The sequence below is a fragment of the Somniosus microcephalus genome, chromosome 7 (genome assembly GCF_052327205.1).
Source record: "Somniosus microcephalus isolate GS21.2 chromosome 7, FLI_Smic_1.0, whole genome shotgun sequence".
NCBI lineage: Eukaryota > Metazoa > Chordata > Chondrichthyes > Squaliformes > Somniosidae > Somniosus > Somniosus microcephalus.
The window spans coordinates 126,419,567-126,444,357 of record NC_140993.1 but is presented as its reverse complement, the minus strand read 5'-3'; the positions used below and the strand labels follow the sequence as shown (position 1 = coordinate 126,444,357).

Below are 24,791 nucleotides of genomic sequence, written 5' to 3'. Positions count from 1 at the left end.
CTGTTATAGGGTGGAAGCCTGGGGAGATTAAATGACAAAAGGTATGATTGTACAAGGCAAAAGGAGATGGTAATAAGACAAGTAAAGAAACAAAAGATGGGTCGAGAAGAGGTGTAAATGGGAATAGCAGAATCAATAACACCTGCCGTCCAATAAAATGGTAGCTGAGGTTATGATCTGAAATTGTTGAACTCAGTGAGTCCAGAAGGCTTACAGATATCTCCCAAGATATTCAGCGTTCCTCGAACCACTGCTCTCGCTGCATCCCGCGATCGACGCTCAACGTCATGCACCGCCACGTGCACGGTCTTGACCTCGACTTCTCTCTTCAGCAGCACCAACTCGCGCTCTCTCTCTAAGCTGTCCTGGTCTGCAGTTCCAGTTCATCCTTTGCCTCATCCAGCACATTAACAAAAAACTCCTCCTTCTCTTTTTCTCCCCCCTTCCCCCCCCCCTTTTTTCAGGTGTCAAGGATCGCAAGCTTTAACAACTCTTGGATACCAACGTGCGCCCCCCCCCCCCCCCCCCCCCCCCCCGGAACCACCTTCTCCTTCACTTTCATCTGACCCCATCCATTCTTCCAGTCTCACCCCTGCCATGTTTTCACTATCCCCTCTCTGACCCCGAACGAACAGTCCTCCGCAAAGGCCCAAGCTTCATCCCCTTACGGCCCTTCCTCAATGAATTTTGAGCTCGGCACAATGCCAAGCTTTTTGTTCTGTCACCTTCACCTCCATGCCCACTTGTTTGGCCAGGGGTCTACCCCTGCACAACCAACCATTTCACCCGTTTTCAGAATTCTCGTTCTACCAGGACCCCTCCTCGTGCCCTCTCTAGATCTTTTCATTGCGAACTGCCGGTGTGACATCGGCTGTCTCTGCTCTCCCCTCCACGGCCTCCAACCTCATTGTCCTCCAGCCCCATAAAGCCTGCTTCAACATCCTTCCCAAGATCCACAAACAGGACTGCCCTGGTAGACCCATCGTTTCAGCTGGTTCTTGCCCCACGGAACTGATTTCTTCCAATCTCAACTCTCTTTTATCTCCTTGTCCAGTCTCTCTCCACCACTTTAACAATTTCTAGGTTCCTGGACCTAACCGTCTCCTTTTCACCACGCACGTCCAATCCCTCTACACCTCCATTCCCCCCACCAGGATGTTCTCACATTGAACTACTTTTCCCTTTGGCTCCACTCACTTCCTCCAAATAAAAGGTGTTGCTGTGGGAACCCACATGGATCCTAGCTATGCCTGCCAGTTCATGGGATGTGTGGAACATTCTTTGTTCCAGTACTACTCCGGTTCCCTCCCTCATTTCTTTTTCCGGTAGATTGATGACTGTATCGGTGCAGTTTCCTGCTCTCCCCTTGAACTAGAAAATTTCATTCACTTTGCTTCCAACTGACTCTTCCCTCGCCTCCATCTCGAACTCTTCCCTTCCTCGACTTTTCCGTCTCCATTCTGGGGATAGGCTATCGACCAACATCCACTATAAGCCCACTGACTCCCACTGCTACCTGGACTACACTTCCTCCCATCCCGCATCCTGTAAGGCCTCTATTCCATTCTCCCAGTTTCTCCGTCTCTGTTGCATCTGTTCTGACGATGTCACCTTCCATACTAGTGCTTCCAATATGCCTTTCATTTTTCCTCAACCGAGGAGTCCCCTCTACCGTGGCTGATAGGGCCCTCAACTGTGTCCATTCCCTTTCCCGCACTTCTGCTCTCACCTCTTCCCCCTCCCTCCCAGAACCATGATAGGGCTCCCCTTGCCCTCACCTTCCACCCCACCAGCCTCCACATTCAGCGGATCATCCTCTGCCATTTCCGGCACCTCCAGCGTGATCCCACCACCAAACACATCTTTCCCTCCCCTTTCAGCATTCCAAAGGAACCGTTCCCTCCTTTTTATTTGGAGGAAGTGAGTGGAGTCAAAGGAGAAGTTGTTCAATGAGAACAAATTCAGCCAGGCAGAGGAGGGTGGTGGTGGATGGGGACTGGTTGGCCTCTGTTCAAGGAAGAAGCAGAGCGCCCTCAGGCTGTCCTGGTGGGGGATGGAGGAGTAGAGGGATTGGACGTGCATGGTGAAAAGGAAACGGTTAGGGCCAGGAAACTGTTAGTGTCAGAAGAGTCACGGATATAGGTGGTAAGAGACTGGCCAAGGGGAGAAAAAGAGAGTCGCGATGGGAAGAAATCAGCTCCGTGGGTCAAGAACTGGCTGAAAGGAAGTAGAAGCTGTGCAGGGTTGGGGAACTGAGGTTGGAGGCCGTGGAGGGAAGATCTCCAGAGGAGATGAGGTCAGTGACAGTCTTGGAAATGATACCTTGATGTTCAGTAGTGGGGTCATGGTTCGAGGATCACTGAATATCTTGGCTAGATCGATAAGCCTTCTGGACTCAACATTGAGTTCAATAATTTCAGATCATAATCTCTGCCCATATTTTTTCGGATGGCAAGTGTTGATGATTCTGCTATTCCCATTTACACTTCTTCTAGACCCAGCTTTTGTTTCTTGTCCCATTACCATTTCCTTTTGTCTTGTACAATCATACCTTTTGTTATTTAATCTCTCCTAGCTTTCCACCCAATCACAGACTGTCCCTTTTGTTCTTTCCTCCCCTCCCCCTTTTCCTACCTCTGCACTTGCTTATTGTTGTATTCATAGTTGCACGTAGAGACTAACTGTTGAAGAATCTTGTATTACTTACTGGAGGACCAGTCTTCCTCATCCTTGTGCTGTGTAAACACCACATACAAAGTTGGTTCTTGTTTTGCCTCCTTAATTTCCGTTAAATAGCAGATATTCCAGAACTTGCTGGAATGGGGGATGGACTTAAGGGGCTCATTCAGATTGGGGGAAAAAAAGCCCAAGTTTCATTCCCTCTAATGGATGGATTAAAACATTCTGTTTGTGTATGTGGAGATTGGACTGCATCAAAGAATGAGGAAAACTTTTAAGTAATTTAAATATATATATATATTTATTTATATAGCTTAGTCTGTGCTGCTACAACCTCCGTCAATGAACTGAGGGATAAATTGAGAACAAGTTCATGTTGGGTACATTAATTTGGGGAATTTCATGTGACATGGTGTAGCTACTGAACGGGGGAAGAATCTATGTTCCATGACTTTCATGATTTATATATTAATGAAATATTTTTCAACAACAAGGAAAACCATACCAAAGGTAGGTAACCTATTATCTGTGCCATACAATAAAACAGCACTTCCAAATACACAGTTTAGAATGGTACAGAAAAATATTTTATATTTATACTTGATGTAGTGCTATTTTGTTTCTATTATCCTCCACATACCATAGGTAAAATCAGCATTCTGGGGAAATTTGTCCTTTTAAGACTTTCTTCAGCCAGAACCGTCTAACTTGCCCTTCACATATTCTACAAATATTCTATAATCCTCAATATTAACTGTTGTCTACATTAGTGTGATTTATAATGTTTCCTCTGAATAGTACTGGGTCCTCTTATCCTTTGTATTCCCTTTTTAGGGAGAGACCATGTTGCCTCAATGCTTTATTAAAGTGAACTTTTTTGGAGTTGGAATAATATTGGAATGAAAATTAGATCCATGCTGGATGTATGCATCAAAATTATCTTTAATTGCAAGACTTTTTTGTAGTTGGCTTTAATATGCGTGTTCAGATGATAGAGTTTCCACCCATTTATAATTCTTGGTTGGAAAATCTAGTCCATAGTATATCTTTTCAGTAAATTGTATCACAAAATCCATAAAAAGGAACTAGAAAAGTATATTTGCCTCATCTGGCTTCTCTCACTGTTGGCGTCATATGATGGTTTTCATATCTGTTCTGAACTGATGCCAATCTTTTATCTGTTTTCTCCATGTTGAGTTCAAATCCTTTAGGATAAGTCATTAGACATGGAGATGGTAAAATACTACATTTGATGCATCAGCCAGAAGCCGCCTCTTCAGGGGCACATTGAGACTGAGCAAACTCGGCCAAAAGTCTAAACACTTTGAAGGTTAGGGCGGGTGTTCTTTCACATTTCCTCTGATGGTTGCAGGATTCCCAAGTTAAATAGGTTTGGCCAGTCTTGACCTAGTTCCTGTAAAAATAACAGGTACTTAGAATTTGCCATAAATTGGTAATCCCAACACCTACAATAAAGATTGGTATTAGAAATGGAAACATTTGCATTGGTATAATTGTCTTTCACAGGTGCCCTCGCATGTGCTTCTCCAAACTTTTAGTAGGAGGACTGAAAAGACACTAATAGACAAGGTCATCTATTAGATAAGATGCTTTATTTTACAGACAGCAAGTGAACATACAAGACAATTATAATGAAATCTCGCTTAGCTTAACTTTACTTCCTTCTCTACATTAAAACCTAATAAACCAAGCCTCGCTACCCTACATTAGTGGGCTAATTTGACCATTTGGTCAGCATTCTGGTTCTGACTGCGATGAGCTTAAGAGTGAGCTTTCTCTTTAGGCTGGGCTCCTTCCCCAGTTTTAACTGGACACAGACCTTGTGTTTGTGTGCTTTTTCTTTCTTTCTTTTTAATTTCAAAAATATATTCATAAATTTGTACGGTACATTACAATCCAAATTTTACATTTCACATACATACCAATTACAGTACATGGCACTCTAGGGTGCCCCATTCCAGTTACAGTGCAAGTTACATAAGAACATAAGAAATAGGAGCAGGAGTAGACCAATCGGCCCCTCGAGCCTGCTCCACCATTCAATAAGATCATGGCTGATCTGATCCTAACCTCAAATCTTCTATCACTGTGCATCCACCCGAACCCATGTGATCTCCCGGGAGAGGCGAAAAACCAGATAAAGACCCAATGGCCAATTTGGGAGAAAAAAATCTGGGAAATTCCTCTCCGACCCATCTAGGCGATCGAAATTCTTCCAGGAGATCACTCTGTCCCTATAGTTTCTACAGTACTTACCTTCTGTAAAGGCGATTTCCACCCCAGCCAGGAACAGGAATAAAACCATCTCCTGAAATCTAACACAGAATTAGAACACAAGAAGTAGGAACAGAACCAGGCTACACGGCCCCTGGGCCCGCTCCACTACCCACAGGGCCATGACCATTCCTAACCTAGACTCATGTCCAATTTCCTGCCCGCTCCCCGTAACCCTTAATTCCCTTTACTTCTAGGAAACTATCTATTTCTGTTTTAAATTTATTTAATGATGTAGCTTCCACAGCTTTCTATTTACATTAAACATTTTCTGGTACATATGGCCCGAGGGGTTTTATACTGGTTCCAGCCCTTCAGTGTACAATGGCGGGAGGGCCTTGCACTGTGGCCTTTCCTCATTGAGCCTTTGCGGTGGATGCACCAATTTTCTTGTTATTTCTGATTGCGAAGTTGGTGGGCTGTCCTGACTTACTCCTCTCAATGATTCACCAGTAGGCTTGTCAAAACTAGCAAGCTCTTCCCTTCTGACCACTCCACTTGGTGTGTGGGTTCTTAGAAATGTCTCCTGCTATTCTCAATGAATAGGAACCATTAATGAGTCTGTGATTAATCAATTGACTCTGTCTCAGTTCAAAGTGGTCTGAGCAGTGATATTCTGCAAACTGGTCTGTCTACCTTTAATACCCATCTTCAGTGACTAGCTCATTAACAAATAAACTCCTTGGTGGCTGCAGCATATGGCTGTAAAGAGAATAATAACTTGTGTGAACCCACTTTAATTTAAAAACACACCTCTTAAATGTAACTCATTTGCAAATCCTTTGTGGAAAAGTGGTCATAAAATCCCAAAATGTGACAAAGAAAAAAGACTTGCATTTATATAGTGCCTTTCACATCCACCGGATGTCCCAAAGCACTTTACAGCCAATGAAGTACTTTTTGAAGTGTAGTCACTGTTGTAATGTAGGAAACGCAGCAGCCAATTTGCGCACAGCAAGCTCCCACAAACATCTTAATACACATAATAACAGGGACATTCTTCTGAAATTGGGGTTGAAGTATATGATTGTCAAAGTAGAAGACATCCTGATCAGTGCTTGACACTGCTACTGAATATCAAAGTGGATAGATGCTGCAAGCTGCAGTACTCGCATTCTTCACCTTGATGCATGCAAGAATTAATAAAATGTGAATTATGAAAAAAATAATTGAGTGCCAAGTGAAAATTCCCTCCTTCGATCCAATGCTAATCATCTAGTGCATTTTAGATGCTGGTATTGATCCTTGCTGCAGATTTAAATGCAGCAGTGTTTTTAAGAACAGATTTTTAAGAACAGAATTTTTAGGAACAAACAAAAGATAAATGGGTCAACAAGTCAACTACAAGCTTGTTTCCCCTTCATTTGACAAACTTGATGCATTGTGCTCTTTGTTGACCCTACTGTGAGCTCACATTGGATACTGCTCCATCTCTGAAAGGAAAGGAGTTGTTGAAGAATGTCCCCAATGTTGTCTTGCCAGAATACCAAATTTCTACTTTTGTCTTTTTCACCTCGTACTGAGGACAATAAAGCTAGTGTTAAGTGTATTAGACTCTAGGCCTATAACTAGTGATTCCTTTTCTCCCCTTTTTATATCGGCTGTATTAAGTGTTTACTGAATGACACACAGTGCCAGTTTCAGTGTCCATCTCTTGAGTGAAGATAATGTTCTGAATTGGTGGCTCCAAAGAGACAAGTATTTTGATTATTTTTTCCTCCCTTAAGATGACATTTGTTCTCTCTCCTCTCTTCTCCATATGTAATAATTGATCCACTCTTTGTGTTTGTCACCTTAGCCTTTCACCATTTTCACATTGGATGGTAGGCAGGCAATTTGGAAGTTGTCAGGTTAAAAGGCTACTTTTCTCTTTTTTTGCCTCGTCCCCATTCAAATAGGAAAATGCCTTGCCTCTGGTGTCATTTCCTGAGATTAAGGCATGAAACTTGTGGGTGTGAACCTGTATATCTTGATACAGGAAGCTTTGTGCTATCCGGAGGTGAGCTATCCGGCAATCTGGAGCCACCGGCAAAAATCAGCAGCCGTTTTTTATTCTTTGTTTTTTTTTTGCTTTGTTTGAACAGTCAAGCTGTGCAAGGTCTGTAGCTATAGCAACAGCTTCATATACAGAGCTTGCAGGCCACACCCGAGTGTTTAGAAGCTGTTGCTAAGCAACAGTGTTTGTTGTCAAATACGGAGATAAGAATCTCCGTATCTCTCAACATTAACTCTGGAGAGTACGGCAGTTTTGAGGCAAAGGCAGCAGCTCGGTCCCGTGGGTGCCGGATAGCACAAAGTTTCCTGTATATGGAAATATATATGGAAAATACTTTTGATGCAGCAACATTGTGTCCTATCACCAACCATAGGCACCTTATTAACGTCTGGCATGTTTGCAAGCTGTAGAGATACTACCTCACAGCTTAACAAACAGGTTTTATTCTTGTCATTTTTTAAGTCTCCCAGCAGAATAAGAGCATAAGACCAATCTTGAACATTAGAAGATTGAACCAGAATATTAGCATGTTGGACTTTGGGTGATGACTTGTTTATCATCTGAAATTTCAGATATGAAGAACTTGCCTTAATGACATGAATATCATCAAAATGGTCATTCAGACTTGTAGTTTATTTATCCAATCAGCTGTGGCATTAAAACAGCAGGTTGGGGACTATATCAAAAATTGTTGCCCAGGGCCTTAGAATCCCACCATATTGTGGCACTATCTTTCTAACATCTATATAAATGTGAAATGGAATGCAATTTCTACCATGTGGATGCCAGGAGTTTTCAGTTGCAATGCATATAGAATTTAGGTTATCCAGATTAACCTCCCTGATATTGATAACCTATGGAAACAAAACTGAGGATAAATCTGTGACCAAAAAATAGCTCACCAGTTGGTTGTATCTTGAATGGCAACCAGCTGACACAGTAGCAGAACAAAATGAAGGGCTATTCACTCCACATGAGCAGGAACCACTAAGTAGCATATCTTAATGATTGTGCTAGATATCCTTTGAAATACAGCCACATTGAGTGATCCCTACATTCAGGAGGCATCACCTGGATTTACCTGCATAGAAGATGTGCAGTGTGTCTGAGCTGTTTCAGTGACTACTGATCATTATAAACAAGTTTTTGCTGCTAACAAGATAGTACTTTGCAAGTTCTGCTTTGTGGTATGTGGAGGATAACAAATGAAGAAAGGTAGATTTACTCACCTTGAGGTGCCGTATTTCTCATTCTTCAAATGAAGTTAACCACATACCAAATTTTCCATCTTTCACTCCTTTACAGTTTAGGGTTTTATATTTTCTGCACCTACAGTTTCATACACCTATAATTTAATACACCTAAATCGAGAAGTCTTTGATACATAATTTATAAAATGTTGATTAGGTTAACCTTTCAGATAATCATTCTGAACAGTTAACATTTAATTGTTTCAAATGTTATCAAAGCTTTCTGTTAATGGGGGGTGGGGGGTATTTTTTGTTATCTCTCCACCTCTGGATGAAAAGACGTAAAAATGACCACACAGGGACATGATTTATATTTTATATAAATGTCATGCAGTTCTGGCTGAAAGTCTTAGAGTTTTGTTTTTATTTTTCCATTGCTATTATGCTGACCTTAGCCCTGGTATGTTGAGGATAACTTGATTCCTAAAGTGAGGACTACTTCTTATAAAGGTGAGTAATTAAAAAAAAAAAAAAAAAAAATGCTTCCAGCTTTTTTCTTTATGTATCATTTTAGCTCATCCACCATTTATCATTTGAGGGGTTAGTAGGCCAACAACTTGCTCCTGGTTTTTTTTTGCTGCCCTTGCTGTGTCACCAATTGCATGGAGGTACAGGAAACTTTGTGTTATCCGGAGGCTAAGTGTCTGGCAAGCTCGAGCCACCGGCAAAAATCAGGAGCCGTTTTGTTAGGTTTTTTTTCTTCTCGTGGCTTTTTTTTCCAACAGTCAGGCTCTGGAAAGTCTCTCTGAAGCTGTTGCTAAGCTACAGAGACGCTTCCAAGGTACGGGCCGACTGTTTAGAAGCTGTTGCTAAGCAACAGTGTTTGTTGTCAGATACGGAGATGAAAACCTCCGTATGCTTTAACATTAACGCTGGTATGTCCGGCAGTTTTGAGGGAACGGCAACAGCTCGGCCCCGTCGGTGCCGGATAGCACAAAGTTTCCTGTACATAGAAGGTAGGTTGACTCATTTTTCCCACATTTAGTTGCCTTCCTCCGTCTGGGGAAGTGAATTGCCTCCACTTGGTGTTTCTTTGTAGCAAAAGTGACTCTGGAGAGTCACCATATAGAAATTGCAAGTACAATCCATTTCTTAATACATTTATGCAGTATGTTGGTATGTCATCAGGCCACTGGAAGCCTATTTTTTTAAGTCTTAGAAGAGCTTACAATAAGTTTGTCTTCTGACACCATTTTCAGTGTTTTCTAAATGGTTTCCACAATATGTTTTGAATTTTTCTTCTTGGCAAGGGGAGGAGAGTAAGCCAAGACTTGTAATTTTTTTTAAGTCGTTTATAAAAAAAAAAAATTAAAAAAAATCTGTAAAATCTATTTCCTGTTTAAAGGGTTGGCTATTGTAATGAACCTAGTTCCAGCATGAGGAAAATTCAGTTTATGTTTGAGCTAATTTTCTGTTTCTGATTCATTTTCCTGAAAGGGTTCCTACACTGTGTGACTTTGAGCCATTACACCAGCATATTCAAATTCTTCGTAATCTGGTCAAAGCAGCTCAGAGTTTGGATGAAATGTCTCAGACTATCACAGACTTACTGACTGAGCAAAAGGTAATTTTTCATATTAAGTGGTAGGATTTATTTTTAAATAAGGTAGCCTTTAGCCATGGCAGAAAATGGTTTACATACTAACAATAGTAGCAAATTTATTTTTAACCTATGTTCAAATATTTGTCATTTTTTCAGTGCATAAATGTATTTATGTCCATTAACGGCAAAATCAGTTTATCTCGCAAATTGTCTCCTCCCAATTTAATGCAAGGCTCAACCATGTGCTGGAAAGTTCCACTGTGGTTGAGTATTCTTGCAGCTTCAGTAGTTGTGTAATGCTGTTACTTTCCACATAATCTGCAACCTGACATTCTAAATTGCCAGTACAATACTTGCTGGTTTTTAGCAACTTAAGTTTTAGTTAATATAGGAATTTTTAAAGACTGTTCACTTGCATAGGTCCTGAGTAATAAGCAAGTGTACTCTTAGCAACTACATCCATCTAAAGTACTCCTCAATGCAAAGGAATGGAGCTTTCCATTTGAGGCATCCAGTGTCTACCTCAGAGGGTACTAGGTCAGCTGGATGCAGAGTAAAGCAACCTTTACAAAGTATTACAATTACAAGTATTTACAGCACAGAAACAGGCTATTTGGCCCAACAGGTCCATGCTGGTGTTTGTGCTCCACACGAGCCTCCTTCCACCCTTCTTCATCTAACCCCATCAACATACCCTTCTATTCCTTTCTTCCTCGTGTATTTAGCTTCCCCTTAAATACATCCATGCCATTCGCCTCAACTACTTGTGGTAGCGAGTTCCACATTCTAACCACTCTTTGGGTGAAGAAGTTTCTCCTGAATTCCCTATTAGATTTATTGGTGACTATCTTATTTATGGCCCCTAGTTCTAGTCTTGCCCGCAAGTAGAAACCTCTTCTCTATGTCTACCCTATCGAACCATTTCATAATCTTAACGACCTCTATCAGGTCACCACCTCAGTCTTTTTTCTAGAGAAAAGAGCCCCAGCCTGTCCAATCTTTCCTGATCGGTATAACCTCTCAGTTCTGGTATCATACTAGTAAGTTTAGCTTTCTTTCAAACTTAAGTATGATTGCATGAAATGGCAGTGTTAGTTTTATTGCTGCTCATAAAATGTTGTGTTCTCATCACTGAAGGGTTTAATTTTCTTGTGGACTGGTTAATCAATTTGCAGAAAATGTCTTATTTCAATGCTGTTAAGCCATTAAACAAAATCGCTACTAGTTATAGTGCTTTTCTAATTGTACGTGATCCGTTAATGTCAAAAATGTTTACAGTCACTACATTTTGTATGCGTCTAGCATCCAACTTATAGAAAGATAGGAGTAGGCCATTCGGCCCCTCGAGCCTGCTCCGCCATTCAATGCGATCATGGCTGATCATCCAAGTTCAGTACCCGGTACCTGCTTTCTCCCCATACCCCTTGATCCTTTTAGCCTTAAGAAATATATCCAACTCCTTCTTGACTATATTTAATGAATTGGCCTCTACTGTCTTCTGTGGTAGAGAATTCCACAGGTTCACCACTCTCTGGGTGAAGAAATTCCTCCTCATTTCTGTCCTAAAAGGCCTACCCCTTCTCCTTAGACTGTGACCCCTGGTTCTGGACTCCCCGACCATCAGGAACATCCTCCCTGCATCTAGTCTGTCCAGTCCTGCCAGAATTTTATAAGTTTCAATGAGATCCCCTCTCATTCTTCTAAACTCCAGCGAGTACAATCCCAATCGACCCAATCTCTCCTCATACGTCATTCCTGCCATCGCAGGTATCAGCCTGGTGAATCTTCGCTGAACTCCTTCCATGGCAAGAATATCCTTCCTCAGATAAGGCGACCAAAACTGCACACAGTACTCAAGATGTGGCCTCACCAAGGCCCTGTACAACTGCAACAAGACATCCTTGTTCCTGTACTCAAACCTTCTCGCTATGAAGGCCAACATACCATTTGCCGCCTTAACCGCCTGCTGCACCTGCATGCTTAATACCTATACCTAACTCTGCAGCTGGGAAATCTGAGACAATTGTACTTTAAATGACTTCTCCCTTTCTGTGACTTTTCCCTTTCCAGCCCATTTCAATTGACTGCTGTCAGTAATTGTTGGAATTGCATTGTTTCACTGGCAAGAGTTTTTGTAATTAATCCATTAACTTGTCCTTTGAGTATGATGCATGAGTATGATGCATGTTCTGTCATTTTTAAACAGCGGAGTTCAACTTCTTGTGAGTTCACAATTTAATGGCATAAATTGTCAGGTGTTCTCAAAATTTGCGTTAACCAAAGGATGACCTTTTATTTCTGACTACTGTGCTCCATTCTTTTTATGTTCCAATTGGCTCTGTTGGTACTACTCTCGCTCCAAGTCTGGAGGTTGTGGGTTTAAGCTCCACTCCAAAGACGTAATTTAGTACTGAAGGAATGATGCATTGTTGGAGAAACCATCTTTTAAGCTAAGATGTTAAACCAAGGCCTCACTTGTCTGTGTTTGAGTGGACATAGAAGATCTTAGCACTATTTTCTTCCAGTGTCCTGGCCAACATTTCTTCCTCAACTAATACCATCATAAACAAAAGCTAATCATTTGTCTTATTTGCTGTTTCTGACTTTTTATGTACAAATGGGATGCTGCATTTACCTGCATAAGTGACTACACTTCAAAAGCAGTTCTTTGGCTGTGAAGACATGATAACGTGCTATATAAATGCAAGTTCTTTTTCCCATCTCAAACAACTGCATGCTTTATTGACATGCCCAGGGAAGATCGCACAAGTTCTTACTGCTGAAATAGATTATTAGTCAGGATAGTTGATATTAGTACCGATGAAATGAAACACAGAAGTGGCTCGAAGAATAACGGCTTCTGCTGTTCTATCGAACTGAAAGAAGCATCAGGAAGATGAGGCAAATAACTTGACCCAACTAACATCAATCCAATGCTGGAAATACTCAGCAGGTCAGGCAGCATCTGTAGAGAGAGAGAAACCAAATAAGCGGCCTTGAATTTGCGGTCGGAGCCGTACCTCCGGAGTACGCCTCCAACCCGCGAAACATCTACCAACTTACTGGCTCCAAAGCTACGGGGAGTTCAGGTCCTGGGCCTCCAGGCATATGCCTGTGTAAAAGCCCGTGAATCCCAGGAACACAGGCAGTTCGGAAGCGTCCCTGGGATTACGTGGACCAGGTCCTCCAATGAGAAAGGAGGATTCCATTTGTGAACTGAATCTCCATAAACCCTAATGGAATCCTGAAATATTAAACAATTCAGATAACTGCAATAAAACTAAATGTTCTCATTTTCAACTTTAATTAAAAGTCCCTTCAATACAGCAAATACAATAAAAATTTAATCTTTTGAAAAATAATTTTAAACATTTTAATCCGGGCCAAAATTTGCATAAATGAATTTTAAGTGTTTGTGCATTTTTTTTATTTTGAAATTTTAGATTTATATTGACCCTTACGCTGGTGAAAGCAGGCTCTACCAGGCGTAAGAGTTTTGTGGGCAGTAGTTGGGCAGCCTGGACTTTGAAAAGTACTTCTCATAACTTGGAATATGTGTCTGTGAGGAAAAGCTTTGTGTGACTGTGCTTCCATGGTGTCCTTCATTGAAAGATAACAAAGGATCAATCACATTTATAGGGTAGTCTACAGGCCACCGAATAGTGGAAGGGAGGAAGAGGAAGAAATATGCAATCAAATTAGGAAAATGAGTAAAAAACAATAATCATGGATTTCAACTACCCTGATATTAATTGGACAGAAGAGGTAGGTAGGGGGGGTGGAATAAGGGAATGAGTTCCTACAATGTGTATAGGAATCCATTCTAACCCAATATGTAAAAAGCCCAACAAGGGAGGATTTGCTATTAGATCTAGTAATGGGGAATGAACCAGAGCAGATAAGAGAAGTAAAAATAGGGGATCATGTAGGCAATAGTGACCATAATATACGCTTTAAAATAATAATTGAGAAGGACAGAAGTATGATGAAGACCAGGGTAATAGTTTGGAGAAAAGCTGATTTTGAGGGGCTGAGAATAGAACTTGGGGAAAATAAAATGGACAACAATATTGGCAAACAATGACGTAGAACAGCAATGGGAAACATTTAAAACGGTGTTCAACAGAGCCTAGGGAAAATATGTTCCGCTAAAAAAAACTAGAACAAACTAAACACTAATGAGACACCATGGATGAATAAAGCCATAAGGGAAACATTGATTGTTCAGAAAGAGACATACACTAAGTACATGGACATCAGGGGAGAGCATGATAAGGGAAAATAGGAAGAGATTAGGAAAGAAGTCAATAAAACAGGAAGGCAAAGAGGAGCTATGACATTAAATTATCAAGGAACATGAAACAAAATAGTAAAATATTTTACAGGCACATCAATTAAAAAAAAAAAAAAAGGAAGGCCTGGATAGGAATAGGGCCACTAATGGATGGCCAGGATAATACCACCACTGGCAGAAATATTAAATAATTACTTTGCCTCAGTATTTACCAGGGAGATAGAACAGCTTAGTAATGAAATAACTGCATTTAAAATAAAAAGAGGAGATATATTAAGTAAACTAATCAAACTCAGAGGAAAGATACCCTGGATGGATACAGCCAAGCATTTTAAAAGAATCTAGGGAGGAGATAGCAGAGGCATTACTACACATTTAATAATTCATTAGAAAAAGGTGTTGTGCCAGAGGACTGGCAGACAGCTAACATAATACCTTTAAGAAGGGAGATAGAACATGTCCAGGGAACCATAGACCAGTTAGCTTAACATCGGTGGTAGGAAAAATAATGGAATCCCTACTGAAGACAAAAATAGAAGAACATCTAGAAGCCAAAAATATAATAATGAATAGTCAGCATGGATTTCAAAAGGGAAAGTCTTGCTTGACCAACCTCATTGAATTTTTTGAAGAGGTAACAGAGCAAATAGACAAGGGTAATGCAGTGGATGTAATTCATCTAGATTTTCAAAAGATCTTCGATAATAGACTAATGAATAAGGTCAGAGAATGCGGAGTCAGGGGACAAGTAGCGGAATGGAAAACTAGCTGGCTTCAAGACAGAAAGCAGAGAGTAGGTGTAAAGTGGCAGAAGGTGGGTAGTGGTGTTCCACAAGGATCAGTGCTGGGCCACTGTTCACAATTTATATTAACGATTTAGACTTTGGAATCAAAAACACTTTCTAAATTTGCGAATGACACCAAATTGAGGGGATAGTTAATACTGAGGAGGATTGCATCAAATTACAGAGACATTAATAAACTTGCAGAATGGGCATAAAATTGGCAAATGAAATTTAAAACATAAATGTAAGGTATTACATTTTGGTAGCAAGAATAGGGTGTTCACATTACTTGGAGGGTGCGAGTCTGGGTGGGGTAGAGAAGCAAAGGGATCTCTGAGTACAAATACACACATCGCTAAAAGTAGTGACATAGGTCAACAAGGCCATAAAAAAAGCAAACCAGGCACTAGGTTTTATTTCTAGAAGGATAGAATTGAAAAGTAGAGAAGTTAGGCTAAACTTGTATTGAACCTTGGTTAGACCACACTTGGAGTACTGCGTACAATTCTGGTCGCCATATTATAAAAAGGATATACAGGCACTGGAGAGGGTGCAGAGAAGATTTGCAAGGATGATACCAGAAATGATTCCTTATCAGGAAAGGATGAACAAGCTAGGTCTCTTTTTGCTTGAAAAAAGAAGGCGGATGGGTGGCCTAATTGAGGTCTTTAAAATTATGAAAGGTTTTGATAGAGTAGATACAGAGAGAGTGTTTCCACTTGTGGGGAAGAGCATAACTAGAGGCCATCAATATAAGATGGGCACCAAGAAATCAAATTGAATTCAGAAGGAACTTCTTTGCCCAGAGTGGTGAGAACGTGGAACTCGCTACCACGGGGAATAGTTGAGGCAAATAGCACAGATGCATTTAAGGGGAGACTAGATAAGCATATGAGGGAGTCGGGAATAGAGGGTTATGCTGATAGTTAGATGAGGAAAGACTGGAGGAGGCTCGAGTGGAGCGTAAACGCCGGCATGGACTGGTTGGGTGCCGTATATCCTATGTAATCCTTCTATGCCAACAAATTTTGTGTATTGCTGAAGAAGGTTTTTGTAATGAAAACTGCTTCGCAATTTTTGTTTTGCATTCCAAAGCTCAAACAGTGATGCATTGTGCTGAGCTGATGTGGAATTCATTTGCCATTTTCCCTCTCCACTCTATGACCAAATGAACATGACAAACTTTATACTTGCAGTTTATAGAGGTGCTGTCTTACTCGACATTTTGAGGTTTCCAAGGATGGGTTTTGAAACACCACCAATTGAGAATTTCATTTATATCCGTGTGTCTTGCACCTTTAGCAGACTATGCTGATGGATCGTAGTGCTTGTTTGTTTTAGTAGAAATGAAAATAGATTTTCTGAATTATGGGGCACTGTGGGTTAATTTCCAGAGGAAAAGTTGATCTTATTAAATTTGAAAATCATATATTTACTCTTCACAAAAATAATGAAGTGGATTGACAAACCTCCTATCTGTTTTACAAGATATTGTCAGTGTACCCAAGCAGAATAGATAAAATATTGGCCGGATTTTACAGTCAGCGACGAACGAACGGTACTTGGAGTTCATTATGCTTATAGCTGCCCACAGACTTTTCGTGGGCTTTTGCGTGGCAATTTATGGTCATCGGGAGTCTGAAACAGCACGCCGTCCTCTACAGGGGATCTGGGACCTGTGAAAAGGGCAAGCAACAGTGTGTCTCTTCAACCAATCAGATTGAAGAATGCTTATTGAGGCTCACAGAGTAAGTTGGAATATTTAATTTAATGTAAGATCATGTACAGAAAGCAAAATAGAGAGGGAAAGAAAGAGGGTGAACAGCCAGAGTTCGTTGTCCATATCGGTACCAAAAACGTAGGCAGAAAGAGGGATGACGTCCTGCAGGCAAGAAAGAGATTAAAAAGCAGCCATGATGTGGAGATGCCGGTGTTGGACTGGGGTGGACAAATGTAAGAAGTCACACAACACCAGGTTATAGTCCAACAGCTTTATTTGAAATCACAAGCTTTCGGAGCGCTGCTCCTTCGTCAGGTGAAGTGGAGAGATGCATATAGGCACAGCATATATAGTCAGAGAATACTGCCAGATGATTACAGGTAATCTTTCTAACTGCCCTTTATCACACCTCGGCACAGAGATAATCACAGCAATCAAAGGTGTGAATGGTGTCCAAACCGGTCAGTCAGGAAAACATTACATCAAAGAACAATGAGGTGGGGTCACAAGGGGTCAAATGTTGCAGATGCTGGGGTCTGTATGAAAAACAAAAAACAAACAACAAACTTTTTTTGCTGGAAATCACAGCAGGTCCGGCCGCATCTGTGTAGAGAGAACAAGCCAACGACGACTCGAGTCTGGCTGACTCTACGTCAGGTGGGGTTACATGTAGCATGACAACCCAAGATCCCGGTTGAGGCGTCCTCATGAGTGCGGAACTTGGCTATCAGTTTCTGCTCGATGATTTTGTGTTGTCGTGTGTCTCTAAGGCCGTCTTGGAGAATGCTTACCCGAAGATCGGAGGCTGAATGTCCTTGACTGCTGAAGTGTTCCCCGACTGGGAGGGAACACTCCTGCCTGGCGATTGTTGTGCGGTGTCCGTTCATCAGTTGTCGCAGTGTCTGCATGGTTTCGCCGATGTACCATGCTCCGGGGCATCCTTTCCTGCAACGTATGAGGTAGACAACGTTGGCCGAGTCACATGAGTATGTACCATGTACCTGGTGGGTGGTGTCCTCACGTGTGATGATGGTATCCGTGTTGATGATCTGGCATGTCTTGCAGAGGTTGCCGTAGCAGGGTTGTGTGGTGTCGTGGTTGCTGTTCTCCTGAAAGCTGGGTAATTTGCTGCGAACGATGGTCTGTTTGAGGTTATGCGGCTGTTTGAAGGCAAGTAGTGGAGGCGTGGGGATGGCCTTAGCGAGGTGTTCGTCATCATCGATGACATGTTGAAGGCTGCGAAGAACATGGCGTAGTTTCTCCGCTCCGGGGAAGTACTGGACAACGAAGGGTACTCTGTTGGTTGTGTCCCGTGTTTGTCTTCTGAGGAGGTCTATGTTGGACTATAACCTGGTGCTGTGTGACTTCTTACATTTGTCCACCCCAGTCCAACATCGGCATTTCCACATCATGGCTACTATCGACACCACAAACTGCCAGCTCAAAGTGGAGAGGATCTCCAAGAAGATCACGCATATTGACACAGACATCAAGTTTCTACAGAGATGCAAGAAAGCAGACAAGATCTCGAAAGGACTACAGATCACGAACCCACTCAAGTCGACTTACAACACAGACTACGCTGACTCTGCCGTCGTACCTCTCGCACACTCCTCAACCATCTCGTTCACCAGCTCTACAGCAGACGCCGCAACCTCGAAACAAAGATAGAGTCCATGTTCTCAGCCTGTGCTCAGGACACAGCAGACCAGCTACGAGACACCGCCAAACCGACGAGGCAACAGAACTACGCTGCCTACATGCACACCAAGAACAGGAAGCTTGAGAAACTCTGCATCACTGCCAGCAGCAACCAAGCCTCCCCCGGTACCACGGTTGAAACCACAGGGAAGTCCATCGTCAACTTGTCCGACCGCACCCTTCAACCAGACGAAATCGAAGTTCTCAGCCGAGGGCTCAGTTTCTGCCCCACCACCAAAATGGACCCCATTGGTCTCGTGGCAGACAGAGGAATTCATCAGGAGAATGAGGCTCCGGGAATTCTTCCACCAATCCCAAGATGTCAGCAGCGAACCCAATGAGACAATCAATGATCTGGAACAGCAGACAGAGGGATCCGCAGTGCAGCAACCGAAGAAGAAAGTCAAATTGGACCCCTCCGGAGGGTCGCTGCCCTAAGCTTGACACGTATGCTCAAGCTGTCAGGAGATGCATCGATGCCAGATTCATCAGCCGCACTCAAGACAGTCCAGAATGTCACCCGAGCACAACGCAACGCCATCCACGCTCTCGAGACCAACCGCAACATCGTCATCAAACCAGCAGACAAAGGAGGAGCCATCGTCATACAGAACGGACTATTGTAAAGAAGCATACCGACAACTGGACAACCAGGAACACTTCAGTTACCCGCAGATCTGACCAAAGAACACACCCGCCAACTCAGCAGACTGATCGAGACCTTCGACCCAGACCTTCAAAGCATCCTACGCGCTCTCATCCCACGTACTCCCCGCGTGGGAGACTTCTACTGTCTCCCAAAGATACACAAAGCCAACACACCCGGACATCCTATCGTATCAGGCAACGGAACCCTGTGTGAGAACCTCTCTGGATACGTCGAGGGCATCTTGAAACCCATCGTACAGGGAACCCCCAGCTTCTGTCGTGACACTACAGAATTCTTACAGAAACTCCGCACCCACGGACCAGTTGAACCAGGAACACTCCTCACCACGATGGACGTCTCGGCACTCTACACCAGTATCCCCCATGATGACGGCATCGCTGCGACAGCCTCAGTACTCCACACCAACAACAGCCAATCTCCAGACGCCATCCTACAACTCATTCGCTTCATCCTTGACCACAATGTCTTCCCCTTCGACAACCAGTTCTTTACCCAAACGCACGGAACAGCCATGGGGACCAAATTCGCACCCCAATACGCCAACATCTTCATGCACAAGTTCAAGCAAGACTTCTTCGCTGCACAGGACCTCCAACCAATGCTATACACCAGATACATCGACAAGATTTTCTTCCTATGGACCCACGGCAAAGAATCACTGAAAAGACTACACGATAACATCAAGTTCCATCCCACCATCAAACTCGCCATGGACTACTCCTCAGAATCAGTTACATTCTTGGACACACGAATCTCCATCAAAGACGGACACCTCAGCACTTCACTCTACCGCAAGCCCACGGACAACCTCACGATGCTCCACTTCTCCAGCTTCCACCCTAACCACGTTAAAGAAGCCATCTCCTATGGACAAGCCCTGCGAATACACAGGATCTGCTCAGACGAGGAGGAATGCAATGGACACCTACAGAAGCTGAAAGACGCCCTCGTAAGAACGGGATATGACGCTCGACTCGTCGATCGACAGTTCCGACGGGCCACAGCGAAAAATCGCATAGACCGCCTCAGGACAAACACGGGACACAACCAAGAGTATCCTTCGTTGTCCAGTACTTCCCCGGAGCGGAGAAACTACGCCATGTTCTTCGCAGCCTTCAACATGTCATCGATGACGACGAACACCTCGCTAAGGCCATCCCCACGCCTCCACTACACGCCTTCAAACAGCTGCCTAACCTCAAACAGGCCATTGTTCGCAGCAAATTACCCAGCTTTCAGGAGAACAGCGACCACGACACCACACATGTTGAGTCTGTGTTTACAAGTGCAGTTATACTGAATTACAGGACACAGACTACAGAAGTAAGTAAACAGGTCTTTAGTGATTGAGGGTCAGGGCGGAACTGAGGTACACTTTGCTCCGCAGGGTTTATATACCGGTGTGGTCACCACCGGTACTACAATGTACAGGAGCCATTGAAAAGTAGTCCATCACCTTAAGGTATCCTCTTAAGGTAGTACAGGTTACATACACTACAATTCACACCTTTGATTGCTGTGATTATCTCTGTGCCGAGGTGTGATAAAGGGCAGTTAGAAAGATTACCTGTAATCATCTGGCAGTATTCAATGACTATATATGCTGTGCCTATATGCATCTCTCCACTTCACCTGACGAAGGAGCAGCGCTCCGAAAGCTTGTGTTTTCAAATAAAGCTGTTGGACTATAACCTGGTGTTGTGTGACTTCTTACATTAAAAAGCAGGACCTCAAAGGTAGTAATCTCCAGATTACTCCTGGTGCCATGTGCTAGTGAGTACAGGAATAGGAGGATAGAACAGATGAATGTGTGGCTGGAGAGATGGTGCAGGAGGGAGGGCCTTCGATTCCTGAGGCATTGGCATCATTTCTGGGGAAGGTGGGACCTGTACAAGCTGGAAGGGTTACACCTCAACAGAGCCCGAACCAGTATTCTCGCGGGGAAGTTTGCTAGTGCTGTTGGGGAGGGTTTAAACTAGCTTGGCAGGGGGATGGGCACCAGCATATAGGAGTAGAAAAGAGGAATAAGGTGCATAAAAGAGTGAGTGTTGGATAGTACTAGTGGCGGAAGTAGTACCATATTAGATAGGAGCAGACTAAGAAAGACTACGAAAAATTCAAAAATGGGTTTAGAATGCATGTACGTAAACGCACAAAGTGTGGTGAATAAGGTTGGTGAGCTACAAGCACAATTGACCGTGTGGCAATAACAGAAACGTGGCTTAAAAACGATGAGGACTAGGCAATTAATCATCAAGGGTACAAGGTGTTCAGAAAAGATAGGGAAGGAAAAAAGGGAGGTGGGGTGGTGCTGCTGATTAAGGAAGACATTGTGTTGGAAAGGGAGGATGTTCTTGAGGGGACAAGGACAGAATCCATTTGGTTAGAGTGGAAGAGCAAAAAGGGTATGATCACGCTATTGGGGCATTCTACAGGCCTCCAAATAGTGAGAGGGAGGTAGAGGAGCAAATCTGCAGGGAAATCGCAGAGATATGCAAGAGCTATAGAGTGGTGATATTGGGGGGCTTTAATTACCCAAATATCGATGGGATAATGCTAGGGTAAAGGGAAAGGAGGGGGAGAATTTCCTTGACCAGTATGTTTTCAGCCAAACTAGGAAGGAGGCATTGCTGAATCTGGTGCTGGGAAATGAGGTGGGCCAGGTCGACCAAATGTCTCTGGGAGAATACTTGGCTACGAATGATCATCGTATCATATGATTTAGATTAGCAATGGAGAGGAGCAAGGAACAATCTAGAGTGGCACTTCTAACCTGGAATAGGGCTAACTTCAATGGGATGCAAAAGCATCTAGCCAGAGTAAAATGGAACCAAAGACTGACGAGAAAATCTGTAACGGAAAATGGGTGATCTTTAAGGCAGCGATGTTCCAAGTATAGGCTAGGTACATTCCAACAAGAGGGAAGGTTAAAGGAACCAAAGCAAGGGCTCCTTGGATGACGAGGGAGATAGAGAAGATGATGAAACAAAAAAAAGAGGGTGTATGATGAATGTTGGGTGAATTCTTCAAGGGAGAACCAGACCAAATACAATAAGTTGAGAGGGGAAGTGAAGATGAAAATAAGATTGGCAAAGAGAGAATGAGAGTAGAATGGCGGTTAAAATAAAAGGGAACCCAAAAATCTTCTACTGGCATGTAAACAGTAAGAGGTGGGGTGGGGCCTATTGGGGACAAAAGGTGATATATGCTTAAAGGTGCAGGGCAAGGCTAGAATACTCTGAGTACTTTGTATCCGTGTTTACTAAGGAGGTGGATGCTGATAAAATACCAGGTAGAAGTGGAAAATGTAGAAGCACTGGAACGGGTGAAAATTGATAGACAGGATGTACGAGAAAGGCTGGGTATGCGTCGAGTGGATACGTCACCTGGTCCAGATGGCTTGCATCCCAGGTTGCTAAGGGAATTGGGGGAGAAGATAGCGGAAGAGCTTGCCATAATTTTCCAATCTTCCCTAGATGTGGGGGGGGGTGCCTGAGGATTGGAAAGTGGCAAATGTGCCACCATTGTTCAAGAAAGGGTGTAAGGACAATCCTAGTAACTACAGGCCAGCCAGTTTAACATCAGTGGTGGGTAAAGTTTTAGAAACAATAATCAAGGAAAAAAATTAATGGGCATTTGGAGAGGTTTAAGCTAATTAAGGAGAGCCAACATGGATTTGTAAAAGGCAGATCATGTTTAACTAACCTAATTGAATTTTTTGATGAAGTAACCGAGAGGATTGATGAAGAGAATGCAATGGATGTTGTCTATGTGGATATTTGGAAGGCGTTTAACAAAGTACCACATAGCAGGCTGGTTAACAAAATTGAGGCTCATGGAATAGGTGGGTCAGTGACAGCTTGGATAAGGAATTGGCTTAAGGACAGAAAACAGTGAGTTGTGGTAAATGGCTGTTTTTCAGACTGGAGGATGGTAGACAGTGGTGTTCCCCAAGGGTCAGTGCTGGGGCCACGAGTAGAATTTCTAAATTTGCCGATGACACCAAACTTGGGGGTGTGGCAAACCGTGATGATACCACTCGACTGCAACAGAACATAGAAAGGCTAGCAGAATGGGCAGACAAGTGGCAGATGGAATTTAATACAGGGAAGTGTGAGGTGATGCATTTTGGCAGAAGGAACAGAGAGGCAATATACACTTAATGGCACAGTTTTAAAGAGTGTGCAGTGACCGAGGGACCTGGGAGTTAATGTGCATAGGTCCCTGAAGGTGGCAAGACATATTGAGAGTGGTTAGCAAAGCATATAGGATCTTGGGCTTCATAAATAGAGGTATTGAGTACAAAAGTAGAGAAGTTATGCTGAACCTTTATAAAGCGCTGGTTAGGCCACAACTGGAGTATTGCGTCCAGTTCTAGTCACCATACTTTAGGAAGGATGTGAAAGTCCTTGAGAGGGTGCAAAGGAGATTTACCAGAATGGTTCAGAGGATGGGTGATCTTGGCTACAAGGACAGGTTTGAGAAGCTGGATTTGTTTTCATTAGAGCAAAGGAGGTTGAGGGGTGATTTGATAGAGGTGTACAAGATTGACAGGTTTGGATAGGCTAGACGGGGAAAGGCTGTTCCCACTAGCTGATGGTACAAGAACAAGGGGACACAGATTTAAGGTTTTGGGCAAGAGACACTGGGGATGTGAGGGAATAAAAATTTACGCAGTGAGTGGTGAGGACCTTGAACTCGCTGCCGACGGAAGTGGTGGAAGCGGAGACACTCGATGGTTTCGAGGGGAGACTGGATAGGCACTTGAGGGAAATCAACTTGCAGGGCTACGGGGATAGAGTGGGAGAATGGGACCAACTGGATTGCTGTACAGGGAGCTGGCACAGAATCGATGTGCCGAATGGCCTCTTTCTGTGCCGTTATGACTCTGAGATAGAAAGATAAGTAATCTCCAGCAATAATTGAAATCTGAAGGAATGAGACTCCACTCTTGTAAAATAAATTTTCAGTGCCAGAGAGGTTGGCAGCAATTAAAACGATCACGCTATTAAAAATTCACTTACATTTGAATGGACAAGCCCTAACCTTTTCTGGCATATCTAGTGGGTAAGGATCACAACTTCACACCCTTCATGTGTTTCAATGCGGAGGCTCAAAGCTTGTGGAGGAGCAGGACAAATCGGACAGCAACTTCCTGATTTCCACATTTATCTGTGCATGTGCAGACACTGGGAGTTGCTGTCCAATTTACTCCTTAATAATGGTGAGCGCTGATACCCTCACTGTTGTTCCTACTGCAAAATCTGTGCCACTGAGTATTGTGCCAGTCACTAAAGAAGAACGAACTTGCGTTTATATGGCACCTTGTCATCTCTTCACTACATTACAACCAATGAACTACTTTTGAAGTGTAGTCACTATTGTTATATCAGCATGACTGCAGACTACCTCGAAGTGAGAACTACTTTTTTACAGTGCTTGTCAGGATCATTAAAACATTTGATCAATATTCTGTCGTATACTTTTACATGTAAATGTATAAAAGAATACAACAGGGAAGGGGAGGAAACAGCAAATTTGCATGTTCTGTAGCTTTAGAAATAGTGTGTGGGCAAACAAACATTGAAATGCATAGTTACAAGATGGAAACAGCCCTTTCAGCCCAACCAATCCATGTTGTTTAGGGCTATTTGCTCGCATGGCAGGTAATCACATTTACCCACTCTGTTCCCATATCCCTTTATCCCCTTTACTTCCATCCACCTATCCACTCCTAGACATTTCAGCAGCTACCGATCCGCTCAACCACACCCTCACCACCACCTTTGACGCCCTAGTCCCCATTAAAAACGTTTTACCCTGGCCGTTCCCCCCCCCCCCCCCCCCCCAGTACGGCT

General features: G+C 43.0%; 1 protein-coding gene across 7 annotated transcripts in view; it reads left to right on the top strand.

The window, feature by feature from the left end:
- Positions 1-24,791, top strand: part of rb1cc1 (RB1-inducible coiled-coil 1) — a 246,401-nt gene that overhangs the window by 98,734 nt on the left and 122,876 nt on the right. For all 7 annotated transcript variants that reach the window (XM_085992919.1, XM_085992924.1, XM_085992923.1 and 4 more), the window contains one exon: positions 9,658-9,784. In XM_085992919.1, the coding sequence (XP_085849045.1) occupies positions 9,658-9,784 (127 nt within the window). The remainder of the gene's footprint in view (positions 1-9,657; positions 9,785-24,791) is intronic.